Raw genomic sequence first — 13,215 nt, forward strand, 5'->3', positions numbered from 1 at the left:
GTTCTTGCGCCTGTTCTTCTCAGGTCGAAGGCAAATTCCAATAATAAAGAATATATTATTATTCATTTACATAAATTTGAATAAATATAATTCGGCTGCAAAAACTCAGAAATCTTTCAAGACGTGCAAACGAAGCGCAATCATAAATCTCCAGCGAGATTTGAACACATCTATATCAGACACGACATCACTGAATCACCCCCTAGCCTTGAGGCTGCAAATAAATTCGAGAGGGGCGAAGTGACCTTCAGACTTAATGGAGGATAGATGTAGTTGCAGACAGCTCGTGTAACACGGAAGGGGAGGATGGTATAGGCTGGTACTAACATTTGTGTAGGATGACCATGAAACTTGTTCTAGTAATTATTAAGTTTTTGGAAAACATTTTAAGTATTACCGTTACGCCACACTTCAACATTAAGGCTTAGTTACCAGTTTGCCCCCGATAATATGAGCTCTTTCGCACTACGTCCGATCCGAATCCGATCCGTACCCGTGAAAACACGGCCCGAGGTAGACGTAGAACTATTTCTATGGTAGATTACGCACTTTACGCAATTAGATCCGGCTTCCGTCATTCGATTTCTTTCCGTCAACCGTTAGAAATAGTTCTACGACTACACTGTACTGTGTTTTCAGGGTTACGGATGGGATTCGGATCGGGCGTAGTGCGAAAGCGCTCTATGACTTGAGCGTTTCATTTTACTCAAGGCTTTTCAAATAGACTTCGCTTCTGTAAATACCACTCCTCGCCAATTGTGCTATGGCCGGTCATGTTTACGTTTGACTTAGGGATTGCAATCTGAGGCTTGATTGCATATGATCAGAATCCTTTAGTAGTGTGTGGCTAATCCAGTTACATTTCTGGCCTTTCATTTGGTGGTCGATTGAAGCTCTTGCAGCGTTCAGCCTTTGCAAAATATTGGAAAGGCTCCTAATACTGATTCCTATATGTTTAGCCACTAAACAATGGCACGTAATGGCATTATAAGATATTCAAATTCAAATATTTTAATCCAAAATAGGATTTGAAATCAGTTATTGTCAAAAAATACAAAATATACATGGCATGATACTTTGATGGGCACAGCACTTAAAATAATATTATTATTCCAAATAAATTTGAAACCAAAATTAACAATGCGGGACTCGAATTCACGACATCTCCAACAGAGCCAACCGTTCGAGGGACGCATCGTAAATCTTGGTTTGTCTTGTTCAACTCTCAGGTCGTGGCTCCATCTACAGGATCTACTTTACAGTTGATAACCTGCTCAACCCCAATAATTGCATATCAGGAAATTGACTTGAGATGTCTTTCAAATAGTTTCAAAAAACTCGAGGGCGCGAGTCCGGCATCGTTCATAAATTTTGGTTACAAATTTAATTTGTTTAATTAATCCCAGAAGTGAGTAATATCACTTTAATATAACAAAGTGTTTGTATTATCATTCCTCACAATAAAACAATCCTATAAATATTTTATCCTACACCAGCTATAGCTCTAGTGTCCGAGCTATACGAGTTCTAATTTACGATAAATACTTATGTTGCTACACTTAGGTTCCTCATATTTTCTTTAATAGATCAACTTCATTCCAGATCCAACTTGATTCAATTGATCCCAAACACGGAACAGGATTAAATAAATCAACAGTGTGTGACATTGAAATCTATTAGGTTTAGCATATTATTGCCCTGTCGCAGTTAAGGATGGGGACTAAGCCAACGGTCTTGAGGAACTTAATACAATTTTCTACACAAAACTATGTCATGTTAAATAGTATTGGTGTACAATTAATAAATTTTCGTACAAATTTTATCTAGATTTAATGGTTAGCATGGCTCCAACTGTAAAAGTTAAAGGTATTTTGGTGATTTATTTCTCACTGTACATAAAATTTGAAATATAATAAAAATATGAATATTATTCTTTTTAACCAACTTCAAAAAAGGAGGAGGTTCTCAATTCGTCAGTATTTTTTTTTTCATCATTGACTGTTTGAACGGGAGCTTTAAAGAGAGAGGTTTGAAAGTAAATGCAAGAAAGACGAAAGTGATGGTATTTGAGAAGGATGAAAGGTTGACTGAGTATACTATCACGATTGAAGATGAAAGGGTAGAACAAGTTACAGAATTCGTATATTTGGGTAGCATGTTTACAAGAGACGGAAGATATGAAGGTGATATTGAAAGGAGAGTGACTGCGGGAAATTATGTGAATGGAGCGCTGCATGCCTTTACAAACGGTAAGACTGTGCCAATAGAAGCGCGAATGGCTGTACATAATGGAGTGCTTGTCGCCACGTTAATGTATGGAAGTGAGAGTTAGGTATGGCAGAAGAAGCATAAAAGCAGAATTAACGCAGTTGAGATGCGATCACTGCGTAGTATGTGTGAGGTAAGACTGACTGATAAAATTCCGAATGCGGTAATACGAGCGCGCTGTGGTTTGAAAGAGGATGTTGTGACAAGGACTGAAAAAGGAATGCTTAAATGGTTTGGACACGTGGAGCGAATGAGTGAAGAAAGAATGACGCATCAAATATATAAGGCAAGTGTGTGTGGGCAAGCCGGTCGCGGGAGACCTCGTAGAACATTCGTCCATCAAATTGGGGACGTTTTGAGAAAAGGAGAGGTCCGAAGCACCCGCAACCGGCGAGCATGTATGAAAATAGTAATGAATGTAGAGGAAGCGCGTGAGGTTTGTAAGGATAGAAGCAAATGGCATTCTATTGTCTCTGCCTACCCCGACGGGAACAAGGCGTGAGTATGTGTGTGTGTGTGTGTTTTTTTTATGTTTGTTACCTCAAATCCTTCGACTGTGAACCAATTTTGATAATTCTTTTTTTATTTGAAAGCTGGTGCTTCCCGAATGGTCCCATTGTAATTTGGTCCAGATCTAACAGTGGAATCCATGAGAAAACCATAAAAGTCTTAAATTTTGCTATATATACGTATGGCAAAGTGGATAATAAATTTACGAATAACTAAATATCGCGCCAACCGATTTCAATGATTCTTTTTTTATTGGATAGCATATACTTCAAAGATAGTTTGGTGAGAGTTTGGTTAGGTTCTAATAACGGAATCCATGACAAAGTAACGGAACACTGTCTGTTATCAAATTGCAAAGTACTTACGTTCATTGCTGCATTGAAAATTTTTGTATATTTACACATACAAATTGTTAGTTAGTGTACTTCAAATTCACTAAAAATCATAAAAAAAAATAACAAAAAACAACCGCCTTCAAAAAAACTAAAACAATAGATATAATGTGCACTAAAACTATAAAAATAATTGCGTATTTTTATACAATCTAAATTATTAATCTTATTCTAGTTACGATAATTGCAATTTTTGGAGTCGGTGTCATCCAAGATAGGTTTGTTACTACATACATAGTTATAGGTGAGATGTGCTTGAGTCGTGAGGAGGCGAGAGGCAAGAGCGGGTTGCGGATTGCGGCCGAGGGACACCGATCGCTACGCAATTATTTTTATACTTTTTGGTGCATATTATATCTATTGTTTTGGTATAGTGTTTTTGAAGGCGGTTGTTTTTTTGTTAAAAAAAAATATTCTGTAGGTATGTAATTTTTTTTTTAAATATAAGCTTTATATAAACCGTCGAGAAATGGTTTCAACTATGCGCTATTTTGGCGATTTCTTGGTATAGTAGTCTTAAGTATTAATAACAGCATTGAACTAACGAATGCAATTTAAGGTTCCTGTGAGGTCATCGTTACAGCGATCACAATGGTATAAACTTTAATATGCACATCACGACGCGACCTTTAGAAAGTGCATCAAGATAGTGATCTGATGAGCTCAGGGGACGTGATGCCCCCTGAGCGCCACCCGAGCATCACTTATGGCATAATGGTTGCGATACCTGACACATCGGAATCTCAATATGGCTGAAACTATTGGCACTGTCTTAACATTTTAAAATCAATACGATGCCAATGTACCAGTGGGAGGCTCTTTTGCACAGGCTACCGGCTAGATTATGGGTGCAACAACGGCGCCTATTTCTACCGTGAAGCTGTAATGTGCAAGCATTACTTTGTTTCGGTCTGAAGGGCGCCGTAGCTAGTGAAATTACTGGGCAAATGCGACTTGACAACATATGTATATCTCAAGGTGACGAGCGCAGAGTAGTGCCACTCAGAATTTTTGAGTTTTTTAATAATCGTGAGCTGCACTGCATTGTAATGGGCAGGGCGAATCAAATACCATCAGCTGAACGTCCCTTATTTTCATAAAAAAAAAAATATAAAGGAAAAGAAGTTTAATGATATTTTGTTTGAGTCAATAATTTCACTAATATAGATGATAGGTACACAATGACGTTAAAACAATGCCGAAATATGAAACATGCCATAAATTACATCATAACAAGCTTCGACTACTATATTCACAAATTTTGACAGTTTGACACACGACTAAGGAGAAAAGTGTGCTTACATTGACATCAAGCACACTCTTGAGGCTCCGCTATTACACTGCGAATAATATGTCCTTATATGTGTATAGAGCGTCATTGACAATACAAGATAAAGCATACTATAGAATATGTATTCGAGTACAAATTAAATTGTCAAAAATGAACGCCAGATTTCTACCGAGGTCACAAAATACCAATAAAATGACAAAAATTAAGAGAATAATCACCAACTTCACATAATATGTGTTTTCAAAGGGTAATTAAAATATATAAAATAAATTTTCTCAACAACATTTTGAAGTTACGAGTTGTGTTAATTACGAATAAGTACTTAGCTCGTGTTAACAAGTCATTAATAAAATCGGTGCCACATTTTGTGAGGTAAATACATATATGGAGATAGTGGTGTGGTGCACTTTGCGTCCTTTTCTATAGCCATAAGAAGAAAAGAGATAAAGCGAAATAATCTTAAATTATGTCGCCCACGTGAGCAATACAAAAGGTGCTGTGACTAATTATGAATAAGATTGTTTTTTTTTGGTGACGAATATAAATAGATCATTATTCAATACAGCGTTACGCATTGAGTCAGATTATTTAAATATATACCTAGTACCTACTGTTCCTGCCGAAGTCGGCCCATAGGTTGATGCTAATATATGACAGGGATAGTAACATACTAATATCCACTATAGAATATCACATTGCCACATACTACTTTAAACATAATATAAATGAGGTTAAAATAAAAGAGTTGATAATATGTGATGCCCTGCAGTGGCATTGCAACAAAGGGTTCAAGTGACAATTATGTTATTAATGATGTATAAAAAAAATATAAAACTGATGGTGGTACTGATCGTGTTTGTCATCGCTGAGGAGCCTTCTGTCACTGTTTTAATGATGCAATAATTGTAAATGCTATTGTAAATATTCAGAGCGGCTCAAATCATCGACGATCAAGTCACCTCTGATCGGCTTTAGTCTTTGACGTTCTATAGAGTTAAGGGTTTTCTCTGTATCTTCTCCCATATATAAGGGAGAGTTGCTCGGGTTCATACCAGCAGTCAAATTCCATGTTTACGCCCGGCATTCTATAATAGTTTTGGAAAAAACAGCTTGCCACGCACAGCCACTTTGTTGAATCAATTACGGGCTGCAATTTCCCGAACCGATGCGACTTAGGGACCTTCAATCTTATAGCATACTCCTAAGTAAAAGGTATATGCATCAACAAAATTAATATACTGTTGGCTCACCACTTCCCATCACACGAGCCTCTTGAACGTTTGCCCCCTCTTGCAAGTATTTAAAGCGGCCGATTTCAATATCAATATGTAATGTAAAATGTAAGATTGTTGTTTGAATCATAATCATCATCAGTCGGAAGACGTCCACTGCTGGACAAAGGCCTCCCCCAAAGATTTCCACAAGATGTACCGACGATCTGGTCAAGATCGCCGGAATATATTGGATGAGGTCAGCGCAGGACCGATCGCCGTTGTTTGAATACGTAATAATAATTAAGCTAGGACTTAAAAAAATCACTCACCCCGCGCTATCTCCACCGCACAGCTGCCACAGCAACTTGGATACCTCGCATCCCACCAGCTCATCTGACGCCTGCAACAGTTAAACCTTTAAATAACCACCCTACTCTTTGGTCGGCGATATAATATAATAGGAGGACAAACTGAACACCAGAGGAATAAAAGCGTTGCCGACCTGACAGCATAATTGCCAGACCTAAGTTGTTCTAAAGAGAGAATTATGCCCGGAACCGTTTTTATTCTATTTTTGGTGTAGTCCATCTCGTCACACACACACTTTCGCACTAAAACGACGTGGAATTAATCCATCGTGCTCAAAATATTACTAAGACACGCAATGGCGAAACCAATAGCATAATCCTTCTTGGGTATTCCCAGTCTTTTTAGCTTGTAGATAAACTATAAACAATAGACCTATATATAATTCATGATGTTGATTTAAATATCGCAGGGAACTTAATAAATTTTCTTCATCTCTCAAACATCTTCATGTCGATAAGAACGAGGACCTCACCACTGTCTCTAGTGATGCGCTCTTCTAAGGCCCGCCTAGACAATATAAGAGAAAATCACAATGAGTTATATTTTTTTATGGCAATAAGAGATATGACGAGCAAGACGTTCAGCTGATGGTAATTGATACCTACCTGACCTATAACCCTGCCTGATTCTTTTAAAACCCAAAAATTCTGAACGGCACTACAATGGCGCTCGTCATCTTGAGACATAAGATGTTAAGTTCCGTTTGCACAGTAATTTCACTAGCAACCTTCAGACCTAAACACAATAATGCTTACCCATTACTTCTTCATGGGCGAAAAATACGCAATTGTGAACCCATATTCTAGCCAGCATCCTATGCAAAGAACTCCCTCAGTCGCCTCTTACGACACCCTTGGACCTGGGACTTCCCTATTCTTTTTATGCCCCAGGGCAGCACAGGGCGATTATATTTATAATACTGACAAAGAATATAATGTATTTTTACAAAAGCTTTAAGACTGCGATGGATATAAATACCGAAACTGTAAATAAAGCGAAAAACTCGTGACTCATGGGGCAGGTGTGATGCGATACCCCAAAGGATTGCAATGCTGCAAATAATGCAAGGACGTTTTGTCGTCGGTAGACAATATTCATTAACACGAATCTTACATTGTCAACTGCAGCACAAGAAAGCTTAAGCAAGAACACGATTTGTCGAAAGCGTGACCACGCTTCGAGCAGAGTAAGCCAAAAACTTCAAGATGCTTTAGTAGACAGGCACAACCTTACTATTAATATGTTGTTGCTTTTGACAGCAGTATAATATTGACATAATATAATATTGACACACTTTTTACACAAATTATCTTGCCCCAAGTTAAGCATATATAGCCTGTGTTATTGGTTACAAGACAATGATATATTTAATACAATATACTTACTTAAACATACATAAATACATTTAAACATCCATGACTCGGAAACAAACATCCATATTCATCATATAAATGCTTGTTCCTACCGGGATTCGAACCTGGGACCTCTAGCTTAGTAGGTAGGATCGCTAACCACTCGGCTATACAGGTCGTCGGCTATACAGTACATACCGAACATACGAAATACATATAATAGAAATGTATATTTACAAAATTTTGAATTTCAATACGTGTGATGTAAAAAAACACACAAAATATCGTTTTACACTCACATTTTGTCTGTCTATTTATTCCAACTCATCTAGTAACAGCAATGTTTTAAAGGCGTAAGAGACCGGGACTAGATTTTCTTATAGGTATCTTATAGCAATAGCAATGACACAGTACGAAAAGAGTGCAATAAAAAATACTAGGAGAGCTCTCTCTCAGCGCGCCATTTGTGTCCGAAGCGGTGACAATGCGTTCATTGAAAATGATAGAAAAAAATTCATTTTACGCCTTTTACTATTTATCTATCAGTCCCTACACTAACGATAAAGCTTTACAATCACAGACTGGTGTATATCCAGTGTTAAAAAGGAAAAAACATATCTATTTTATCGATGCTAGGATGGACTTACATCGAAACTTGATTATGATTGTTAAAACCATCTCCAACAATCAAGCACACATTGTTTCATGTCTACCGATAGATCAAGCCTAATTAAACTCATGTTTAGTTACATGTGCGGTAGTACAAGCCCTTCTTCCAAATTATCTCAGAGAACATAGTGGATTCCGATTACGACCTTCAGGATCGAATCCGCGCCAGCCCGTGCAAGTCCTCGCAAATGCAACGATTACGTCACCCGCGATAAAAACATACAACTCTGACATTAGTGATGTCCGACCACGTCGCCATCGATACTTCATTTGTGATTCAGAAATAACTTTGTTTTGTTTCAATAAATGGACAATGAAAACTTTCATATGTTATTTATTTCGATTACTACTAATCAATCAATCAATCATCTAAACAAATAATTAGGCTTCAGATAAAAAACAAAATTACTATTATTGTTAAAATTTATTATTACTTATTATTAAAAAAAACTACATGAAATATGGTTCAGATATTTAACAGTTGTCTAAAACTACTTTAGCTCTCAGAATACATTATAAAAAAAAATAGGTGAATCAACACCCAAATTTTGTACAATTCATTGTTTACAATTGTTACAAATGATTATTTTTTTTTTAATTAACTACTCTAGTTCCAAATATAAAACAGATTGGTTTAGTTTCGATAAATACGTTAAAGGTGGGTTCCAAGGTTCCAAGGCCACATTGTCATAAAATTTAATAATTGATGTGAAAGTAGAACGTAAACAATATTAAAGATGATGTTAATAATGAATGTATGACCTGCAGGTGGGCGATTTAATGTAAAACGCAAAAGTTTTTATAATAAAATGAACCATAGTTTTTGATGACTGTATCAATCCTTTGCTATTAATCATTGATAAGTAAGTAAGTAATAATATAAACAATTACCACTAAACATAATGAGTATTTAAAAAGCACTATCAGAATCCGCTACGATAAGCTATTCGCGGTATCATCGATAGATATTCACGGTTTCGATAACAATAATGAATACATCACTACTGAGGCGGTTGGCTGTTGGCACTTAGCAATTTGGCTCAAGTTATCAGTTCAGAACCGAACGTTGCTGGAACAGGCTGTGAATTTAGTGCTATTTTGTGACGACACATCGAGATGGTGAGTTGTTTATGTACTGTTCATACTATTATTTCAATTATTTATAACGAGGAAAGATTTTTATTTGAATTGAAGACTCTAAACACGGGCGTTACGTTTCATAGTAAAACACGGGCGACGACTCATTAAAATAAATTAGAGTTCCCCAGGTAAATAAATTACAATAATTTATTAAAAATAATTAATTGCAAGAAATGCTAATATCCTGTTAGTATCAATTTAAAACTAGACTTGATCGAATAAATTAATTACAAAACCATGCTGTAATCGGGAAAACAAAAATGAAATTGAATTGCTGTTAAGTTGAATTGCTATTATAAAATTATTTGGCCGGAAAAAGCATTGAAGTACGCTACAATAGACACAAAAGGTAACATTAAAATATAGATGCAACAGGCGATGGTATAAAAGTAAAGAGCGCTGAAACTATTTATACTAGCTGACCCGACAGACCTGTTCTGTAATTTCAAAACTTCAAGAATTATTTCGTAAAAATGCTCCCTGTTGTTATAATGAAATTGTTTCACAGTGGACTGTCAAACCGTGCGTCACAAAATTCTCTCACAGAAAATATGTCCACACAAAACAAATATTGAAAATAAAAATAATTATGGGTCCCAAATCGAAATTAAAACTATCCTATCTGTCAAGTTGGACTCAACTGCACTCCATGAAGTAATCTCCGTTAAAATCCGTTCATTACTTTAGTAGTCCATCGCGGATAAACAACGTTATTTATATATATTAAGACTAGCTGACCCGACAGACGCTTTTCTATAATTTCAAAATATCAAGAATTATTTCGTAAAAATGCTCCCTGTTGTTATAATGAAATTGTTTCACAGTGGACTGTCAAACCGTGCGTCACTATATTCTCTCATAGAAAATATGTCCACACAAAACAAATATTGAAAATAAAAATAATTATGGGTCCCAAATGGAAATTAAAACTATCCTATCTGTCAAGTTGGACTAAACTGCACTCCATGAAGTAATCCCCGTTAAAATCCGTTCATTAGTTTAAGAGTCCATCGCGGACAAACAACGTGACACGTAATTTATATATATTAAGATATAATATTCTTTTTGTTGCTTTTTCTTTTCTATTTAAAACGAATAAAAAGGAAGAAATTTTTCTTCAAATTTATTTTACATAATTAACTGTTATAAGTCTTGTTTTTTATTGTGTGTATCATACTCGATCTCTACTCCAATCGAAAACCAATTTATTCATTACTTTTTTATGACTAGAGTAAGGATGTAAATCCCAAGGATGGTAAAATGGTGATAAAACTTTAGATTTTACTATATTTTGGCTATGTGAACGAAAACCTTTAATTTTCATTATTATAGAGTATACATTTTTTATTACCAGTGGGAGGCTCCCTTAAGTCTGGCTTCCGCACAGGAAGCCATCTTGAATATGGGTACCACAACGACGCCTATTTCTGCGGTGAAGCAGTAATGTGTAAACTGTGTTTCCGTCTGAAGGGCGCCGTAGCTAGTGAAATTACTGGGCAAATGAGACTTAACATCTTATGTCTCAAGGTGACGGGCGCAATTGTAGTGCCGCTCAGAATTTTTGGGTATTTTCAAGAATCCTGAGCGGCACTGCATTGTAATGGGTAATAGGGTAGGTAGGTCTCGTCCCTTATTTTCATTAAAAAAATAACAAATTTGTTATAATCTTAATTCATTGGATTATCAGTTAAACACTCAAGCGTTACAAACTCTTGCACTCATGATAAACATTTTGATAAAACAATGATGCATGATTCCAATTACTAAAAGAAAAAAATATATAAATAACGTATTTAAAATAACTACTTTAAAAATGGAATCGTACAACTATTTTTAGGTGCCATAGAATTTGCAATGAATCGTACTTAACAATAAACGGTGTGCGGTAAACTATTTCAATGGACGTTTATTTGTCTTGAATAAGATTTATTTAGTAGCTTATCAGCGGGACAAGATATTTTATAAATGAGTATATATTTATAGTAGTACATGCGCGGGCGCCCTTGTTCAAAACATGCTTTTACAAACTACTAATAGATATGAAAATTTTCAGCCAATTCGACCGAAGCGCGTTCATAAAATAACGTGTAATATTTAACGGTATATCAACCTTTTATATAAGTGAACTAAAAAAACTGATGTCATAAACTAGCTTAATTTATTTTTATTATTATTTAATTTTCAATACTTTTTGTTTTTACTAAAGTGTTGTTGTTTTTGTTTTGTGAATGCTGTATACACTTTAATAGATGTTACACTTCGAACCATAGTTATTATTTATGAATAATTATTATTAGTTATTTATAACTAGCTGACCCGACAGACGTTTTTCTGTATATAATAAATAAAATAATGTTTTTATATGAATTTTTCAATAATATATCATAACATCAAAAATTACTTCGTAAAATATTCACCCTGCTGTCGTAATGAAATTGTTTCACAGCAGAACTGTCAAACCGTGCGTCAATAAATTCTCTCACAGAAATTATGTATGGACACGTCAAAGGAAAATCAAATTTGTTGTTTTTATTTAATTTAGCAGCATTTTCCTATTTATTCACCTTTTAAACCTTCCCTGGACTTCCACAAATAATTCAAGACCAAAATTCGCCAAGCCGTTCTCGAGTTTTAGCGAGACTAACGAACAGTAATTCATTTTTATATATATAGATATTAAAAGTGCATAAAAGGCACCATAATAATAAATAAATAAACCTTAACTTTTAGTCTGTGGACCTATTATAATGACATAAACACTGAGTAAATGTTAAGCTAAAATATATCAGCGAAAACTGCATTTAAATAGATTTATCTAGTCTTTAGATTAGCGTAAACGCAGACACCCGATAAATATACAGAAATTAACATAAGGACACACATAGTAAATTAGTTTTTTTTTTGAGAAAATGTTTTATGTACAGACATCGGCACCCTTGAAAATTTATTAAACTTCAGACGTAAGATAGAATAGCTTATATTCTTGTAACTGGACGTTACTGAAAAACGTACCAAGCCACAAACATCACATTTTAAGGAAATCGTATTTAAAATATATTACAATATATTAGTGTATTTCATGCATGTTTGTTGGGCTACTAAGTCATGATGTCATTTAGTAGTAGGGTTGCCATTTTTTATCAGTCCGTTAATATGACGTGACCAGTTTTTTGTTCTTAACTCAATTTCGACATGATTGTGGTTTGGAACGTTTTTCTGGAATTACGACCAATTAACTCTCGGTCAATCGCTATCCCTAACACTAAGAATTATTATAAATTTAATTTCTCTGCGGCTCCGCGACCTACAGTCACAGGAACATCTAACATAATAATAATATAATTGAGTATAACTAATTGCGTTTGGCACATGTTTCGAGCGCGCAGCGTTGATAGCTATAAAAACGGGTCAAGAGAACTAAATAATAACACAACATAAATATTACGAGAGCCGTGTACCGGCGCGTGTCTGTTGGTATGGCATTATGATCACACCCGGCATTGGACTCGATGAATATACGATGTTTGTTCCATATTTAAAAACATAAGAACCAAACCTTATTTTTTAAATGACACACTTTTACAGATCTTGCCCCAAAATAGGCATAGTCTGTCTTATGGGTACAAGTCAACGATATATTATTTAATACTTAGGAAAATTATTGAAGTAGGCGTTACTTTGCGGAAATCCATAATTATCAAAATGATTTGAGTTTTCTTTAGAGTTAATTCCGCCAATATTTGTCTTCAGTCTGGCAGTCTCGTGCCAGATTTTGGCGAGTCAACACGTCCTGAGGATGCCTCGTGAAAAGGCGAAACACATGTCGAATTGTTTAAAGACAAATATTGGCGGAATTAACACTAAAGAAAACTCAAATCATTTTGACAATATACTTATAAACATTCATGAATCGGAAACAAACATCCATATTCATCATATAAATGATTGCACCTAACGGGAATCAAACCCCTCTAGCTTAGTAGTCAGGGTCATTAACCATTCGGGTATAT

The 13,215-nt window shown here is 35.4% G+C and overlaps 2 protein-coding genes across 3 annotated transcripts in view; one reads left to right on the plus strand and one right to left on the minus strand.

Moving 5' to 3' along the window:
* Positions 1–13,215, minus strand: part of LOC126972763 (uncharacterized) — a 77,611-nt gene that overhangs the window by 8,198 nt on the left and 56,198 nt on the right. For both annotated transcript variants that reach the window (XM_050819794.1, XM_050819793.1), the window contains exon 17: positions 6,005–6,075. In XM_050819794.1, coding sequence (XP_050675751.1) covers positions 6,005–6,075 — 71 coding nt within the window. The remainder of the gene's footprint in view (positions 1–6,004; positions 6,076–13,215) is intronic.
* The window catches only part of LOC126972878 (transforming growth factor beta-1-induced transcript 1 protein), a 33,679-nt gene continuing 29,513 nt past the window's right edge, over positions 9,050–13,215 (plus strand). The window contains exon 1 of the mRNA XM_050819987.1: positions 9,050–9,184. Within this exon, the coding sequence (XP_050675944.1) occupies positions 9,182–9,184 (3 nt within the window). The 5' untranslated portion in view covers positions 9,050–9,181. The remainder of the gene's footprint in view (positions 9,185–13,215) is intronic.

The sequence above is a fragment of the Leptidea sinapis genome, chromosome 27, assembly GCF_905404315.1.
Source record: "Leptidea sinapis chromosome 27, ilLepSina1.1, whole genome shotgun sequence".
Classification (NCBI taxonomy): Eukaryota; Metazoa; Arthropoda; class Insecta; order Lepidoptera; family Pieridae; genus Leptidea; species Leptidea sinapis.